The sequence below is a fragment of the Tupaia chinensis genome, unplaced genomic scaffold (genome assembly GCF_000334495.1).
Source record: "Tupaia chinensis unplaced genomic scaffold, TupChi_1.0 Scaffold000090_1, whole genome shotgun sequence".
In the NCBI taxonomy this organism is placed as follows: domain Eukaryota; kingdom Metazoa; phylum Chordata; class Mammalia; order Scandentia; family Tupaiidae; genus Tupaia; species Tupaia belangeri.
Window position 1 is genome coordinate 99430 of NW_006159552.1, and position 19721 is coordinate 119150.

Below are 19721 nucleotides of genomic sequence, written 5' to 3' on the forward strand. Positions count from 1 at the left end.
CAGGCCTCCCGCCCGCGCCCCTCGGCTCCTCCGCTCCGTTCCGCCCTGCCCTCAGCCGCACGCCCTCCGCGGGACATGGCACACGCGCCGGCATGTTGCCCCAGCGCCCGGGGCTCCGGGGACGGCGAGATTGGCAAGCCCAGGAAGGTGGCGCTCATCACTGGCATCACCGGCCAGGTGAGTGCGGGGGCGGAGGCGAGCGGGGCCTGCGACCGCCGGGGCATGTGTGCGCGCTCCCCGGGCTCCGGCGTCCCCAGGAACAGCCCTCTGGGCATCCCGGAAGGGGTCTGCTGCTGGGAGCGCGCGCCAGAAGTGCGCTGGGAGGGGTGTGGTGCGTGCACTGGGTGCTGAGTGCACGAAGGCGACTGGTTCTCTAGTGGATGCGGTCCTCACACCTGGCCGGAACCGCCGTTCCACCTCTCCGCCAGGTGACTGCAATGCCCGTTTCTCCCAAGTCCGGAGCATGCACCTGGCTCTTTGCAGAGCCTCGTGCCCAGGACGGGCAAAGGACCAGTCACCTGTAACACGTGTGCGGGGTTCTGTTGCCTTAGCGCAGAGGCCGCTTCCCTGCAGATGCCTGGGAAATGGGGAAGAGGGTGTCTCATTGTGTGGGTTCCCCCTCTCCAGTTTTCCAGAAAATAGAAAAGAAAGTAAAACTCTGCAATCCCAGGCTAGGCGGGGGTAGAAAGCAAAGTAAATCACTTTTTTTTAATTGCATGAACTACTGATGAGATTCACGTGCACACGTTTGAATTCAATGTGACAGACTGGTCCAAAAGTTAGGCTGGGATCCCATGTCCGAAGAAGTGAATTCCCTGTGTGGTCAGGAGCTGTCCTGAGTGTAGGAACTCTGCATGGCAGGCTTGGCGGGGCCAGTTTGTGACAGTCATCTCTTAGAGACCTTGCAACAGGTAGGGCCCAGCCATCGTGTTTTCCCGATCTGTGCTGTTCTAGATACAGTGGTGATGAACTCATGCGCACCCACTGCCATGGAGAACACGTGCATTGGGTGTTCCTGGGTATTTGCTGGTGATGACCAATATAATGCTAAAATAAAGATGAGGATAATAAGAACTTACACTGATTGCACTTAGCATATTCCAGTCATAAACTATTAACTCATTTACTTCTGACTGCAGACTCCCCTCGGGGGTACTATGAGTATCCTCATTTTATAGATGTGGAAACCGAGGAAAGGATGTTCGATTTGCCTCAGGTCAGCTCCCAAGTGCCCAGTTGAGATTGAAATTCTGCTCTCCAAGCTCTCAAGCATTAGAACAAGATAAATTGAAGTTGGGCAGTCACATGATATTCGACCATTTCAGCTCCTGGATCTTGGAATTCATATCTGGTTACTCCGGTATCTTGCTTGATTTAGGGTAATTACAAGACAGGTGTTTGAAAACTGGGAAGAGAGGTGTGTAGGGCAAGGATCTGAGGTTGAGAAAACACATTCAGGCAGTAGTACAGGGCCTACAGATAGGCCTCTCCACTTTCTGATGTTGGCACCTTTCTGCAGATGATTTTCCTTTTTCCACTTTTTCAGACTGCAGCTGAAGTGCAAATGTTTATTAAGTTTATAGAATCTCTTGAAAGTATGATTTTTTAAAAATTTTAGTATCAAGAAATTAGTAAAGACTTTTTCTTTTTTGGAGAGGTTTTTGCTATAGGGTGTGTGTGCTCTCCAGAAAGAGACAGAGAGATAGAAAGTGAGGAATCACCCCCCCGAGGGGGGAATGGCCACACTGCAATCCCTTCTCCTCCAGTCTCCTGGGATCTTGGGCATGCACACACACACGCCCGGTGTGAGTTTAAGCCACCGGGTCTGGGACTTGAACCACTGTTGACTACATGGGAGTCATTGACATAGCCATTATGTCAACTGCTGGTCCCTAAATTAATTAAGATTTTAATGTGCTATATTGGTATGGCTTATACCAATTTAAGTGACCAGCAGTATGAATCAGTGTAGGTTAGGCCTGGAACCCTATTTTGATCTATGAGAGTTATCCATTGTGTGGTACTGAGTTCTAAAGACTGCCATATGGTATCTTTAAAAAAATTTTTTTAAAATTTTAATTTTTCTATAAGGCAGTGCATTTATTGGAGAGAGACAGAGATGGAGAGAGGGAATGTGAGAAATTACAACCCCCTCTTCTCCCCTGAGGATGGCTACACTGCTGTTCCTTCTCCTCTGGGATTTTGGATATGCATAGGCGCCCAGTGTGTTGTGTTTTTCGAACTCCAGGGTTCTGGACTCTAACCACATAGTTGCCCATGTGGAATCTAGCCACCTTAACCTCCACACCACTTGCTGGCCCTAACATCTTATGTACTCAGCATATCTTTTTTGTTTTTTAGAATTATCTTAAAATTTTTATTATTGGGACCAGCAGATGGTGTAATGGTTATGTTGCTGTACTCCCACATGGTCAACCCCAGTTTGAATTCCTGACCTGGCAGCTTAAAACTCAGGCCGGATGCATGAGTGAGCATGCCCAAAATCCCAAGAAGAAAATAGAGGAGAAAGGGTTGAGGCATGGCCATCCTCTCCGAGGGGGTCATTTTTCATTTGTCTCTTTGTCCAGTGAGCGCATGTATCCAATAGCAAAAATCTTTCTTTTAAAAAAAAATTAATGTATTATTATCATTGTTTTTTTAATTTGCATTAGGGCATATGTACTCACCAGAGAGAGAGAAAGAGAGAGAAGGAGATAGAGAAAGTGAGAAAGCAAGCTGGCAGGTTCGGGATTTGAACCATGATGAGCCATGTGAGAGGCCAGTGCCTTAACCTACACCCTGTTTTGGCCCCCAGTATACCATTCTTTACCAGAATTTTTCATCTCCAACTTTAAACACCTGCTTTGCTTGTTTTCCTTTCATCCCGCCCACCACCCCTTTGCGTGTTCCTCACCCCCCCTCCATCATCTGCCCTCTGCTTGTCTCTGTCACTGTCTTAGCAGGTGTGGCCTTGGCTTCTGTAGCCCCTAGCACAGATCTGAATTGTCTAACCACCACGTAAATACTTACTAGTGGAATTTACTGCTCATCTATGCTTTTTATTTATTTTCTAGGATAGCGACTGAGTATCAAGGATCTCTGGAGGACTATGACGTTAAAGCAGGGGGTGTGAAAATTCATACCTTATTATACATTTTTTTCTAAATGGTGTTGCCTGAGAACTTACTGAGCTACTCACTTGCTAAGCATTTATTTATTTATTTATTTATTTTATTTATTTTTGGAGAGGTTTCTGCTATAGGGCATGTGCGTTCACCAGAAAGACAGAGACAGACAGACAGAAAGCGAGAAATCCGCCCCCTCCCCCCCAGGGGGGATGGCCACGCCGCAATCTCTTCTCCTCCATTCTCCTCTCGGGATCTTGGGCATGTACACACATGCGCCCGGTGTGAGTTTAAGCCGCCAAGTCTGGGACTCAAACCACAGTCGACTGCTTGGGAGTCCAGTGACATAGCCATTACGCTAACTGCTGGTCCCCCTTATTTCTATTTTTAAATTTTAGTTTTCTCTAAGGTATGGGCACTCATGGGGGGAGGGGAGATGGCAGGAAACCCCTCCCCCCCTGTAAATGGCCATGCCACAATTCTTTCTTGGATCTCTCAGGGTTTCAGGTACACATGTATGCACACATGCACATGTGCCCAGTGTGTTTTCTCAAGCTGCCGAGTCCCATACATGAACCATGCAGTTGGCCATATGGGATCCAGCCATCTTAACCATCGCACCACTGGCTGGCACCCAGAGTGAGTACCTTAGTAAGTCACCTTTAAAGAAACCCAGGCTGACTCGGCATTGTTGCCTCCAAGACCCCGTGCTAGCCATCCCCAAGGCTCCTTTCCGTGTCTCATGTTTGCTGTTCTTGACTGCCCTTGTGGAAATGTTCTTGCTGTTCTTTGAATGTAGTTGCCTTTGTACTTCTTGAAGTCATTATTTGTGGATGAATGGCCTTACAAGTCTTAATTCCTTTTAAATAAAATTACTAATGTTCTCAGACCAGTCCTGCCAATGCAGCCATTCCAACAACTTTCTTTGTATTTATACATGTGTACTCCCTGTTGGTTGTATAGGTAATTTATATTAATCTTCTGTTTTGGGGATTATAAACCACTGTAAGATAAAAAGAAAATCTAATTTTCAGCCTCTTACATCCCATATGGCTTTGTCTAATGGGCTTTTAAAAATGTTGACTGACTTTTTCCGTTAAAAGAAACCTTTTGGGGGCCACCAGGTGACATGGTGGTTGAGGTATTGAACTCCCACATATCTAGCCGCAGTTCGAGTCCTGGATCTGGTGGCTTGCTTTCTCACTTTCCCTCTCTCTCTCTGGTCAAATTAAAGAGTAACAGCAACAATAAAATAATTCTTAAAATAAAAGAAAACATCTTTACTGTGTATTCATTGTGCAGAGCTTGTTTTGATGCTGCTGGGGATATAGTCTCTGTCTATTAGGAACTCAGTCTTTGAGGATCTAAAGATTATGCACATGAAAAGACAGTACACATGAAGAAACAAGCATTGTACAAGACTGTTAGGGACCAGATGAGTAGTTCATTCAGCCAGAGGATTCCAGAAGTGAGCGAATGCTGGAAATAAAAGGGATTGTGTTCTGGGTGAACAGCATGTGCAGGAGTGTTAGGGGAGAGATTTGGGGGGACACTGGGGACAAATCTATAGTAATAGCTAGAGGAAAATTAATTTTAAAAATTTATATAATTTTCAAAAAAGATTTTGAAGTGGTTTCAATAAAGAAAAATGTGTCATTGGCCATCATAAAAAAAAAAAAAAAGGAATCTGCAGTGAAGGCAGTAGAAAAATGGTAGTATGCTGGAAACCTAGGGCTGATGACAGCTGTTGTCAGTCAAGCATAAAATTCAGATGCAAACTTCCTAACAAGAAAAGTGCGTAGGTAAGAGAAACATTTATTAGTACTATATTTTCACAGGGGTTTCACTTTTAAACAGTGACTTAGAACAACATGACATACAATGGACTTGATGGAAGTTTCTGTTAATATATTTTTTAACAATTGCTAGAGAGCATGTGCTCTCAGCAGAGAGAGAGAGACAGAGACAGAGAAAGAGAGGGAGAAAATACCCACCCATCGAGTGTGAACACACTGCACTGCAATCCCTTTTTTGCCATTTCTCCATCCTTCTGGGATTTGGGGCATGCATGCACATGTGGCTAGGGTGTTTTTCAAGCTGCTGGGCCAGGATTTGAACTGTGATCAGTCACGTAGGATCTGGTTCCTTTAACCTCTAGTCTATGACGCTAACCTAGATGGTAGTTTTTAAAAGAAGGCAGAGAAACATCTTCATGGAATACTCTTTCATAATTCCTCAATGAAAGGTAAAAAGCATACTTCTTGCTCTATAGAGACTTTGGAGAGTTCAATGATTAGAGGGTCTGTATTTTTCCCTTTTAAATATCAGTTCTCTCAAGCTAGTCTCTGCTAGGGTTGTGGCACATGAGAATTGTACATTAGTTAGTGCTGTTGCGAAGAGAATTGTACAAAGGGACTTCAGAAAATTGTGGGGAGATGGAATTAGACTATCTTCCATGTATTTTTTAAACACCTTACACTTTGAATACTATGTGTGTTTGATAGTAGGGTTAATATCGGTGACATAATGAGGTCCTTCTCACCTGCTAGTAGGCCTTGATTTGCTTCAGGAAGTGGTTTAGATCTGGTCAAACATTTAAACCATTATCAACTCAAATGTAGAGTTTTCACCATAAAGCATGAAAGACAAAGCATTTCTCTTTAAGCAGTGTACTAGCTAGTCGGCATGGTCTAAAGGAGGTGACTTGTCTGCAGGTTGAAGAGAACAAAATGCAGGTAAGTCTTGAATAGATGAAGGGAATGGGCCCTTTGACTTACCATGGTCAGGTTATTTCAGACATGAGGTTTTGTTTCAGATTTTATTTTGATGGCCATTGTCTTAGTCCACTATTGCCCTGTTCACAGAAATACCTGAAACTGATTCTTCAGAATAGAGGCTTATTCACCTCGTGGTGTGGAGGTCCAGGGTTCAGGAACCAATTTCTAGGAGGCTACAAGATGGTGGGGGCAGGATCTTGAGCAGAGAAGCCATCCATACATTGCTGCCTATATGGTGCTCCTTTCTCCCTCTTTTAAACCTAATTGAACTCAGTCATAGTGGCCCTTCCCTAATGGCCTTAGCACACTCTAAAGACCCTCTCCACCCAACACCACGATGGAGTAAATTTTTGCCTAACACCTTTACAATGCAAGCAAGATGGAACACGTGGACTTTCAGGGAACATTCACACTATAGCAATCATATTTTTAATTTGAACTATTTTTATTCATTTCTTTTGAACACAGTCTAGCTGCCATAATAGAACCCTGACATTTAAAGAGACTATATGTAAAAATGGATAACCTGATTTACTAACTCACGTGACTCATACAGTTTTCATCCACTTCATTTAAGAATTAACTTAGGGGACCTGCAGGTGGTGTGGTGGTTAAGGTGCTGGACTCCATGGCCAATCTCCATTCAAGTCCTGGACCTGGTGGTCTGGAAATCACTCCTGGTGTGTGTGCATGCTTGTGTGCAGCCCAAAATCCTGAGAGGAGAATGGAGAAAGGATTGTGGTGTGGCCATCCCTCCTGGGAGGTGATTTCTCACTTTCCCTTTCACTGTCTGTCCTCCCACCCCTACCCTGTGAACCATGCGCCCTCTGACAATAAAGAATTATTTTAGAAGGTTAGAAAATGGTAATCGAGTCCTCTTTTCCGACTGGAATCATGGAGGGTGTTCAAGAGAAGAAAAAGAAGGTTCCTGCTACGGCAGAAACTAAGCAAAAGGCTCCCTCTACGGAAGTCACCAAGAAAAAAGTTCCTGCTGTGCCAAAAACCCTTAAGAAAAAGCAAAGGAATTTTGTGGAACTGAAGATCAAGCACCTGAGAAATTGGTTTGCTCAAAAGATGCTTTGAAAAGCAAGGAGGAAGCTTATCTATGAAGAAGCTAAGCACTATCATAAGAAATAGAGACAGATGTACTAAACTGAGATTCACATGGCCAGGATGGCAAGAAAAGCTGGCAACTTCTATGTACCTGCAGAACTAAATTGGCGTTTTGTCATCAGGATCAGAGGTATCAATGGAGTAAGCCCAAAGGTCCGAAAGATGTTGCAGCATCTTTGCCTCTTCAGATCTTCAATGGCACCTTCGTTAAGCTCAACAAGGCCTCCATTAACATGCTGATAATTGTGGAACCAAGTATCGCATGAAGGTACCTGAACCTGAAGTCAGTAAATAAACTAATCTATAAGCATGGTGGCAAAAATCAATAAGCGAATTGCTTTGACAGGTAACTCTGATTGTCTGATCTCTTGGTAAATTTGGCATCATCTGCATGGAGGATCTGATTCATGAAAATGCTGTTGGAAAGTGCTTGAAAGAAGTAAATAACTTCCAGTGGTCCTTCAAATGATCTTCTCCACGAGGTGGAATGGAGAAAAAGACCACACATTTTGTAGAAGGTGGAGATGCTGGCAATAGGGAAAACCAGATCAACAGACTTATTAGAAGGATGAACTAAGGTATCCACCATGACAGTAAATAAACAGAGTGGCCGTTTTCAGACTGCAAAAAAACAAAAAGAGAAAAACAAAAAAGAAAATGGTAATTGAGGGGACCAGCAGTTAGCGTAATGGCTACGTCGCTGGACTCCCACATAGTCGACCGCGGTTCGCGCCCCGGACCCGGTGGCTTAAACTCATGCCAGACGCGTGTGCGTGCGTGCCCAAGATCCCGAGAGGAGAATGGAGGAGAAGGGTTTGCAGTGTGGCCATCCCCCTTGGGGGGTGATTTCTCGCTTTCTGTCTCTCTGTCTGGTGAATGCATGCGCCCTGTAGCAAAAACCTCTCAAAAAAAAAAATGGTAATTGAGAATGGGCATTAAATGCCATTTTTCAGTTTTTCTTAAACTCTTTAAACAATGTTTCTATTGAAAATAATACATGACAGGGACATTACCTTCTGTGGTTTTTACTTTCTAATCCATATCCTGTTTTCCACAATTTTCTATATTTCAGTATAGGTATCAGAATAATCTCTTGTGTAGATAAAAAAATCACCTCTTAGGGTTTTACTTTCTAATCCATGTTCAGTTTTCCAGAGAGTTTTACCTTCCAGCGTAGGAATTAGAATAATCACTGTGGGAGTGGAAGTGCAGGGAAATGTGAGGGGGTCTGCTGAAACTCACTTGGTTAGGAATGGCTGAATCCTGAAGCCCAGACTGCATCTAGCTCAACCGGAAGATGCCTGTGATTGACGTCTGCCTGAGAGAGGGATGAGTGTGATGACACTCATGCTATTTCTTTACAGAAGTGTGTCTCTTTGAGGGCAGATAAAGGTGTCTTAATCAGTTACCTCTCCTGACATATGGTATTACTAAAGAGTACTCGTAATACTTCATAATTATATTAGTCTTTAGTTACTGATGGTTATTCTCTTGCAAAAACCTTGGCCAGAAATGATAGAAATGTGTATCCACAGAAATACAATGTTCTGTGTTCCTGTTGGTTGGGTAGAAGTGAGACATTGCCAGGGGACTGGGGAAAATAGGGTAGAATGAACACCTGACAGATAAGTTGACTTTTTGGAAATGAAATGATTGTTATACCTTCAGATTTAAAGGACTTGGAATTTATGCATTTAAGGGGAAAAAATAACATGTCCGTTTTCTGTGATTCACTACTCTTCGTGCTCCTGTTAACCACTGAATTTAAAAAGAAATTCCCTTGGATTTCATATTGAGAGTTTAGAACTGGAATTAAGTGATCATTGTTATATAGAGGCAGAAAGGAGACTGAGAATGTGGAATTTGTTCAGGACACACAGCAAGTTAGTTCTGGTAAATTAAGTTCTGGTAAAATTAAGGTTGACTCTTGGCTGCTAGGTCATTTGTCCATTGTTTTAGGATTCTGGTCAGCACTCTCCCCTGGAACCTCCCTCCCCTCTTCTCCACACACACACACGCACACACACACACGAGAGATTGCAGTGAGGCAGAAGCATCAGTGTGAGAGACCATGTGTATTACAGTGCTTTATAGAATAGTTAACAAATCTGCCTCTGAAAGGTAGTTGAATCTATGCAATATATAAGATAAAATGAATATGTTATTAACTTTATATAACACTTAATATCTTTTTCTTAATTGCCAAACGGTGTGTGCACTCTCCTGAAAGAGACAGAGACAGGGAGAGAGCACCCTCTAATGGGGCATGATCATTCTGCACTTCCTTTACCATCTTTCCTTCCTGTTGGGATTTTGGGCACTCATGCACATGTGCCTGCCATGTTTTTTCAAGTTGGGATTTGAACCATAGTGAGCCCTGTGAGATCTGGCTCCCTTAACCATTAGGCTATTGGGCTAGCTCTTAACTTCTTTCTTTTTTCAAGAATTATTTAATTTTGTTTATTATTATTTTAAAATTTGCTCTAGGTCATGTGTGCTTACCAGAAAGAGAAGGGGGGGGGGGAAGGGGAGAAAGAAAGCTGCCAGGTCCAGGACTTGGCCTTGTGGGAGTCCTTAACCACCATGCCACCTGCTGACGTCGTTAACATATCTTTAAACAAAATATTTGTAGTTTGAAAGATTGAGGGACTTAGAGCAGTTAATTAGGAATCTAGTATTTGATCTACTAGACAAATTAATGCAATTGTAAGGACTAAAGAGGTTCACTATAGACTTTTTTTTTTTAAAGTTCATCTCTAGAGAGAGAGAGAGAGGAAGAGAGGGAGGGAGGTGCAGCCATAACAGGGTCCCAATGCCGTTTATCTACCCACAGTTTCAGCCAGCCTGGATCATGGTCATGTGTGGAACGTACAGGGAGGCCCAGGGACCTGAACCTATGACCTTGCCATGTGGGTCCAGCTGTGCCTGCTGCACCACCATCTAGCCCCATAGATGTGCACTGTTGAATGTGCACTGTTCAGTCTAAGCCATATGTTGTCTTACCTGGTCTTTTGCCTCCAGAACTTCCCATCTTATTTGAGAACTGCCTTTTTCATTCTTGACCTAGGAGGGCCCAGTGCTGCTCATCTCCAGGTTTGGTTTCAGGCCTCCAAGGCTAAAATTGAGGCTGACTTTTGTTAGTTCCCAACTTGATTTGTCAGATGAACTCCATCACTTTTGTTACTCATCCTTGTGATCCTGAATGGCTGTCTTGGAGGTGTAGAGTCCTCCACCCACCTGTCCTTCGAGCAGTCTTTGCTTCACTTCGTTAGACATGAGTGATCACTGAATGTGAACCCAAACTGGACTTGCTTGGTTGTGATTCCATGTAAAGAACCAGGCACTGGCCAGCCAGTGGCAAGGAGCTTAAGGTGCCAGATCCCGCATGGCCAGAAGCATGGTTCAGGCCTTGGGCCCAGCAGCTTGAGTCACTCTAACAGGGTCCCCATGCTATAATCTACCCGCAGCTTCAGCCAGCCTGGGTCATGGTCGTGTGGCATGACCATGACCCTGAGAGGAGACTGGAGGAAAAGGGATTATGGTGTGACTATACCCTCCTTGGGGAAGACTTCTCATTTTTTCTCGCTTCTCTCTGGCAAGCTTACTCCCTTTGTTTTTTGGCAAGCAAAAACCAAACCAAACCAAACCAAACCAAAAAAAATACAAAAAAGAACCAGGCATAAGGAATGAGGAAAAATGTTGCCTTTTTAAAAAAATAGGACTCAGGACACTTTGTAGGTAATTATTTGGGGGTGGGTACAGAAAAAAGGTACCTCTTGATAGAAGCGTTACTGCCTGCCGGGTAGCATGCCAGGCACTTTGCATAAATTCTTTCACAACATCCCAGTTGGGACATATTTTTTACTGTCAGAAACTGAGACTAGGAGAACTTCAGAATTGCCTTAGGCCCCTTAAGGCACTAGTTTTTTCACAGGACTTTATCTTAGGTATCAAGTCAGACTGTGTGTTTGTCAAATTGACTCTGTTGGCCAGTTTGTGGACAAACTGTACAAGTTTGCTGCTTTCAAGAAATAATTTATTTATTTATTTATTTAAGCTGGTACATATGAGGGGCTTCAGGCTGGCCCCATGGGGCAGCAGTTAAGTGCTGGGCATAGAAAGCCGGGTCCCACATGGCGGAATGGCTGCAGGTCAGATCTAACCTCTAGGATTGAAAAGTACGCCAGGAGGGACAGCCTATGCCATGGGGTTGTGGCCTCTGGATCCTATATGGTTGACCTGGTCCAGGTCCCAGGGCCTCCCTGTACATGCCTCCAATGAACATGATCCAGGCTGACTGTGCTGTTCGAGTCCTGGGCACAGTGGCTTGAAAAATATGCTGAGTGTGTGTGCTTGTGTGCCCAGAGTCCCCAAAGGAGGAAGAAATGGGAGAAAAAGGGATTGTCTTGTGGCTCTTCCCCCCTGCGGGGTGTGGGGGAGCTCTCTTACAAAATTTCCCTTTGTCTTTCTCTATCTTGTTTTTTTTTTGGAGAGGTTTTTGCTATAGGGCATGCACTCACCAGAAAGGCAGAGACAGAGGTAGAAATGGAGAAATCAGTCCCCCACCTCCCCACCCCCGGGCCGGCTCAATCCCTTCTCCTCCATTCTCTCGGGATCTTGGGAATGCATGCACATGTGCCCTGCATGAGATTAAGCCACCAGGTCCAAGACTTGAACCGCAGTTGGCTACATGGGAGTTCAGCGACATAGCCAATACGCCAATTGCTGGTCCCTCTCTCTATCTTCTTTGAACATATTTGCCCTTGGGCAAAATTGAAAAAAAAAAAAAAGAACGAAAAATTCTGGGAGAGAGAGTGTGCATGTGTGTGTGTGTGTACTTGCCCCAAATCCTTGTGGAAAGAGATACGGAGGAAAGGGGATTTGGCATGACCATGCCGCATTGGAGGGTGCTCTCTCTGGCAAGCATATGTGCCATCCAGTAATTTTTAAAAGTTTGTGGAAAGTGGAATTAAAATTTGAGTTTATTGGTGCAAAAATAATGCAACCTGGGGGCCCAACCGGTGGCATGGAGGATAAGGCACTGCATTCCACGTGGCTGATTGCATGGTTTGAGTCCCGGACCCAGCAGTTTGAAAATCATGCCAGTCATGTGTTTGTGTGGGCCCCAAAATCCCAAGAAGAGAACTGAGAAGGAATTGTGGTTGTGGCCATTCGCCTGGAGGTGATTTCTTTCTTTCCCCTTTTCTCTCTGTCTTTGGTGAGTGCTTGTGCCCTATAGCAAAACTTAAAAAAAAAAAAAATGCAGTCCGTACAATTTTTTTGTTTTATGGAATTATGCATTTTCAGTGAACTTTCTGAAGACTCCCCGATATGTGAGAATTAGCACACCAGTTGGGTGGTGTTAGCATGAGTGCATGCTGGGCTTGTATGTCTTAGTATGGGCTAGGCAGGTACAGGACTGTGTCATTTTAGGATTGTAATGCCTCCGCATTCTTTTCAGTTCTCCTTCGAGGGCACTTACAGGTAGGAGATGAAAGTGGTTAGAGCGAAGTGCCGTTTTCTGTCCAGAAACCTGTTTCTTCTGGCAAAGGATTGAAAGCCAGTGGCCTCAATGTGGTCCTCAGATCCTGGGCTAGGCTCCTGGGGCCTGGGGCCACAGCTTGCATGGTGGGTGGCCTGGGTGAAAGGACTGGCGAGACTGCCTGTGTCAGAAGACGTGGACAGGCACGTTTCCACTGGTGGAGAGCACAGGAAAGAGGCTGAGAGGCTGCTGTAGGTTGTTCTCAAGGACCCTGGTCCCGCCTGTATGTGACCTGAACGCGACAGCCCACAGGTTCAGGTACTAACTGTTCCCTTCTATGGACAGGCTACTTCCTTGTTCTAGAGCGCTGCTTTCCCCCTCTGTACAGCAGAGTTGTTCATCGTGCTGCTAACAAGGCCCAGGTGGAACTTCCCTTAGGACACTCAGTATTCCCCTAGACTCTAGATTACTGTATCCCATTATGAGGTTACAAGACTATGGCTGAAAATACTTTTGATGTGACATTACTTCTTGGGGGTTATTCAGCCTGAAGAAATGCTTCCTAGACTTGGGAGTAGCTTCCCTTCTTTTCTTCCACTAAGCATTATATTTGAGCTTCTAGCAGGTCTCCCGTATTTCTAGGCAGTAATTTTCTTTTTGTGCTTTATTTATCTTTTCTTTCAGAGGATATATCCCATTTTGTGCAGATTATCCTGTGCTTAAAATAGAAGAATTGGTAATTATAATGATGTCATTCAACCCCTGTCTGAGGGTCCAGCAGTCGGATGGATAGAACAGTGAACACAGTAGACTAAATGACCATCCTTATGACGTTGCTGTTCTAGCGATGATGATTATGGTAGGATACAATAATTTACACATAGTCAGCATTTACTTTATGCCAGGCACTATTCAAAGTGCATTTCTTGTTGAAACAGTGGAACACTCCTGTGAGGAAGGAAGTTTTGTTATCATTCTCAAGGAACGCCGGTTAAATCTGTTGTTTAAAAGTCACTTTGCAGAGTTAGATTTTAAACGTAAATCTCAGAAATTTTATTTTCCATTTAGTTTGTAATCGCTATCAACAAATACACTCCTGGGCCAGTTTTGTGGTAAATGGATCCCACATGGTGACCGTGGTTCAGTTTGAATTTCTGGCTCAATCAGTCTGAAACATGCTCAGAATCTTTTGGGCTGAAAGACTGCCAGGAGGGGATCTCAGTGTGACAAGTCCCTGTGGAGGGTCCTCATTTTCCTCTCTTCCTCTTAAGTTTCTGCACAGATACTCTGAATAAAAAAATAAGTAAAACAAAAAACTTAAAATGTTTTACGGAGTGGCAAATAAATTGCATTTCAAACTGTTAAAACAAAGCATTTCTAAGAGTCTTTAGCAGTTGTGGAAAGGTGGATTATAGTCATGACATAAGCCTGTATTAATTACTACACCATGTAAGCCCCCGAGCCCTGTCTGTTGGCTGTGTCATTGGGGTCCTATCTTTAGTTAATTCCTTATTGTGCCTATATTGATGACTTCTCATCTCAGAAACTTCCTGAAGCCTGGGACTCTTGTCTTGGAGTGGAGTAGAGGAGAGTGAGTTGTATTTTAATTACTGCTCAGCTACTTCCTAATTCCAGACTGCATAGCTTCGGGCAAGTTGCTTATTTTTTTTCTGCCGCTTTGAAAGAGTAATTCCAAACAGACAGGAAGTAAGTCTGTAACATAGTTGGGGCCTTTGCGTCATTGCTAGAATGGGTCTTCCCTTCCGAATGTTATCGAAATAATAAAAGATCATCTGGAATTCTGGGAAAGGAAGTTGAATATGGGAAGATTTAATATTTAGCCTTGGGACTGGATTGTGGTGAGCAGTAAGACTCAGTGCTCTGCGAGGTTGACCTACATGGGAAGGTTGTTGCTCACAGTAGGAAACTTCCCCAGGATGCCAGATGATCTGGGGCTGGCTGATACTGGGGGGGTGCTCAGATGTGGGGTGTACTGAGGCATCAGGACCCCCATCATACCCCATTGAGATATGTCATGATCTTTCTTTCTTTCTTTCTTTCTTTCTTTCTTTCTTTCTTTCTCTCTGTCACTTTTGCTCATGGAGAAAATAAATAACCTCAAAAAAAGAACTTAGTCTTGTTTTGTATGGGGAATCTATTATCTAAGAACAGAAAACTTAGTAGTATTTGGAATCAGTCACAGGCCATCCATGTAGTACTGGGAGACCAACAGATTTAATGTCCAATGAGTCTTACAGATCGAATGTGTAAAGCAGATCTGGAAGCTGGTCTTATCTTCTCCTCTAAGAGGATTGTGGGCAGTGACTTCTACATTAAATCTTCCTTGCTGGGATTTGTGGTCCTGGAATGAAAGGTTTGGCATGATTGGAGATGAGAGAGTTGTCTTAAGTACTGTCCTACTTTGATCAAAGACTTACGTGTTGGGAAGGCTCGTATGCCTTTGTATTACATATAATTGACTGAAAGCTCTGGACGGATAATCAGAGACTAGGTTTTAACACTAGCTAGTTGTGTAGTCTTAACTTTTTCTGAGTGTTTCTTCATCTGTAATGTAAAGGGATTACAGTGATTTCTAAGGTTCGCCTGAATGTAAAGCACTGCGGTTTTAGGATTGCACACTAAACCAAATTGACTGTAAATAATATTTTAAAATTAATACTTAAGTAATACAATTATTAAGTATCAGTTTCAAAGATAAGGCAAACAGGGATCGTTAAATTTTTTTCTTTTTTCTTTTTTTCTTCTTCTTTTTTTTTTGGAGAGATTTTCACTGTAGGGCGCGTGCGCTCGCCAGACAGACAGAGAGAGACATAGAGACAGAAAGCGAGAAAGCACCCCCCAGGGGGGATGGTCACGCCGCAATCCCTTCTCCTCCATTCTCCTCTCGGGATCCTGGGCATGCACGCACACGCGCCCGGTGTGAGTTTTAAGCCACCAGGTCCGGGACACGAACCGCGGTCAACTACGTGGGAGTCCAGTGACATAGCCATTACGCTAACTGCTGGTTCCCCCTTTTTTTTTTTTTTTTTTTTTAGTTGCCAGAAAGCATGTGCACTTGCCAGAAAGACAGATATATATATATATATAGTGAGAGAGAGAGAGAGAGAGAACCCCACAGTGGGGCATGGTCAAATCACAATCACTTCTGCATTTTACCATCCTGTTGGGATTTGAGGCACTCACACCCTCCTGGCATATTTTCTCAAGCTTCTGGGTATTAGACTTGATCTACAAGGTTGGCCATGTGAGTTTTGACTCCCTTAACCACTGTGCCACAGGACCAGCCCTACAAACAATCAGTTATGAACTTTACTGAATTTAAAATGATGTTTGTAAGCTAAGAAGAAATACACATGTGAGTTGTATTTTGCCAGAACGTTTGTAAGGTTAGCGTGAAGAGTCTGTGCTGCCTACCTTTGTGTGACATACTAAATGAATGGGATTTTTGTTTTGTTTTTTTTTTTGGTGGGGAAGGGTTATTTTATTCCTATTTATTGGTAGAAATATACATAAACATTTCTGTTGTAAAACTAGGGTTTATGTAGTTGCAGTTTTCACAGGTATTTATTGTGCTGAGCTACATGCTGGGCCTACAGTAATGAATGAGGTGAGCATGACTTTTGCCTTCAAGGAGCTGATAGTCACGTATGTTGAGTGTTGTGATGTCTGACAGTGAATTACTGCTTGAGAAGAAGCTCTCCCCTTAAATAAAGGTAGCCTAACAGTGTCATTAATTCAGCACCTCAACTGAGCATCTCTTGCAGTGGAAGTTTTTGGTTATACACGCGATACTGTTCAAATGATTAGTTGTGAAGCCTTTTGATAGGAAACTGAGCTGCTTAAGGGCCCCTTTATTTTACTTTTAGACATATTAATGGAAGACTGGTTAAAGATGTTACTGTTTTCCTTCTCATTTTTCTGTCCTACAAGCCGCGTTTCCAGTTGGAGGCGTTGCCAGTTATTTAATCGCATACCTTTTGGAATACACAAGCGAATCACAGATCAAGTGGAAAGCATTTAATGAACTGTTATCCTGTTGTGATGACATAATTTAGAGGATAGGTCCATTGATGGGTCAAATTTTTCTTTTTGGATTGATTGTAGAAGACCTGGAAAACCAGATGGACATGCTTGGACTTGCAATAAGTAGTTGGGAGTCAGACATTGTAGCAGGGTTTAACCTTGGCACAGGCTGGAAGCTGAGCTCAAGGCCTGCTTTCCCATGTTAGGGCATTAAAGAATGGCTACCGCTTACCAGATTGGTGTCCTTAATCCTTGAGCATTCAGTGCCTATTCATGAAAACAGAGTTAATTGTACCCACATCACATATGGATTTGTGATTAGATATTATGATGACAATACTGTCTAGTCCAGTGTGCAGTAGATACTGGTTATGAAATGATAGTTGTTACTTACTGTGTTTCATTTAAAGTTCTCAAGTTGGGGAGGAATGAGAGGTGGGGGTGCTGCTCCTGGAGAGGTGTTTTGGGAATGCAGTTTGGAGGTAGGCATGCAGAAGGGATTTGAGTGGTAAAAGAATGGAGGCAGGAAGACCAGCTCCTGTGAGTTAAAGCATACAAGAGAGAGGGTGCCAACCGGTGTGGTTACGGAAGAGAGGGCGGCATCAAAGACACACAGCACTTCGTGATTAGCTAAGTGGGACCCGGAGGAAGGGAACAGCTCAGGGTTATGCTGTTTGAAGACTGGCTCAATTGTGCTACTATGGCCAGAAGCTCAGTCATTGGGAAGGAACATTAGTTTTCTGGGAGGATAATGATTTTGTACCTCATTTGGTGAAAGTGAGAGCATGGTGTTCAAGTTCCCATACCTGTTATCTGTTTAATATATCGGGTCATTGGAAAAGGTGTGACACATTTTCGCATGGAAAACCATGAAGAAGTATGTCATGACTGTTAAAAGAGAGATAAACCAATTTAAAAGAGTTTTATTGAGCAAATATTAACATGATTTAAATCGGGCAGTCATCCCCCAACTTCTGGACAAATCCAGCTAGCCTCGTGGTCAACTTGGTATGGAAGTCGGCAGAACGGGAAAGTGTCAGACCAAGTGAGGAAGTGGGGTAGAGAAGTCGCTGGTTCCATTCTGAAGTTTGTCTGCATTAAAACCATCTATAAGGTGGGATGCCTGTGATTGAAGCCTAGATGCTGTGCTCAGCTCTAATTAGAACCAGCTCAGAAAAACAGCCTAATGCGTACGATTTCGGCTCTTCCATAGGATCCCAAGTGTGGGAATACAGTGGCCATTTTAGGGCAAAGTAGTTTAATTTAACATGACTTTTTTGACAGCCCAGTAGAGGCTTCAAGTGTAGCTAAGAGATCATGGCTTCATTGTATCTTATAACAACCTGGGCATGATCAACCATGGGAGAGGACTTTGAAGCCGCCTGTGCTCTGTAATACGCTTAACCAGTTCTGTTCCCCATTCCCCAGAACTTTCTATAGCTCCCGCTTACTCGGCATCAGAACTATTATTTTTAGTTTCGTTTCATGATTGAAGCTAACCTGGATACTCCAGGATATTTCTGTTTTTCCCTCCTTCGCTTAATCTTATTAATTATTTGCATTTTCTAATGCCACAACCTGTAGATCAACCTCAGTGTATAGCTGGTCACTCTTTCTTTTCCTCCTTGTGTAAATTTTGGAATCTCACATTTCCAGGTGGACAAGGTCCTCATTTCCACTAATTATTCCCATATGAATTTAATGCATATGAAGGACATAAGTGAAGCATACTTGGAAAATAATCCTTGGACGACAACCCTGTTGGATAGAACGCTAATTATCAGTAATAGTCTTGGCAGTGGGATACCAGTGTGCCTAACGTAGTCTTTGGCAAGCCAATAAATACTTTTCCTGCCAACTCTTGTGACTTATCATAGCAGTAACCTGATTGTTTATATAAGTGCACTTATTGAAATGACTCAGCGTTCCAAGATATCTTTCTGGTGTTCAGTTATATAGAACTGAGTTATACCAAATTAAGGTTAGGAATCCGACACTGTATACATAATGATTTTTTTGCTTATGAGTGTTTAGATTTTTTTTTTTTCCTTTCAGACTGTTCATACTGTGCCTTTAAAAAAAAATTACTACATAGGAATTTTAGGAGAATCGTTTCTCAGATCTTAACTTTCTTTTTTTCTTTTTTTTTTTTTAACTTCAAGGGTGAAAAAATATGGGTGTTAACCAAGTATTTATAGAAAGTACCAGCTATTTAATTCACACTTGGAAAATGTATGACATGGCTTTCTGGGTTCCAACTGGGCAGCTAAAGAGCTGCCTTTGTGCCCACTAGAACTAGATTTAGCCTAACACCTTCTGTTGACAGCTTCATTATGCAGGGTTCCAAGTATGATGTCTGAGGATTGGGGTGAAAAGAGGGCGCAGTCAACAGTGGGCGACAGAGGAGGGCAGCCAGCCTCTGGACAGCAAGGGCACCAGTGGCCGGCCCCTGGAGACAAATACAATAATGCTACAAGGAACATTTGTGTACAAGAGTAACACCTGTTTTTGGTTAGTTTGGTTATATTAATAGAATGTAGTAGAATGTCAGGACAGAGTTGGGAGGAAGAGGGCTGAGGATTGCAGATGTTTTAAGGGAGGTCAAGAAGAATTCCTACCAAAAAGGATCTTTCATTTTGACTATGAAGAAGCCACGTGGTGGCCTTTCACAGAGCTAAGAAGGGAGCAGCTAGCTGTTCGATTACAGTCACCACCAGAATAGCAGCTAGGGAGAAGGGGCCTCAGTTACATGTTTGTAAGGTCTGGCTGAGAAGAGCTCAGCATGATTTCCCATCTATTTGGGGCACCCAGGTCGAGGAAAGACTTATTTTCATGACAGAGCGGAGATGGGAAGGAGAAGCTGGTGGGGGAAAGGAGTGTGTGTTTATGGAAGAGGCTGAAGACATGGTCGTTGGCACCAAGAGGCCTGAGATAGGAAAGAATATCCTGTCCTGCAGGGCACTGGTGGGGCAGAAGTGCCCTCTGTCTGCAGCAGTGCTGTGTTCGTGGGAGCTGCTCTGCAATGTGATTTGGGGTGCTATTCCTGCTTCTGAAGTCTCAGTCAGCTTCTTAATCTGTGCAATAGCATCAGTAGATGTCTTTTCTCATTCCGTTAGTTCAGACTGGTTGCTATGGTTTGCCAGTAATATGTCTAACTCAACTAGGATGGAGAGTGATAGT

General features: G+C 43.5%; 1 protein-coding gene across 2 annotated transcripts in view; it reads left to right on the plus strand.

Moving 5' to 3' along the window:
- Nucleotides 1-6: 6 nt before the first annotated feature.
- The window catches only part of GMDS (GDP-mannose 4,6-dehydratase), an 806940-nt gene continuing 787225 nt past the window's right edge, over nucleotides 7-19721 (plus strand). For both annotated transcript variants that reach the window (XM_006143052.2, XM_014585775.2), the window contains exon 1: nucleotides 7-177. In XM_006143052.2, coding sequence (XP_006143114.1) covers nucleotides 76-177 — 102 coding nt within the window. In that variant the 5' untranslated portion in view covers nucleotides 7-75. The remainder of the gene's footprint in view (nucleotides 178-19721) is intronic.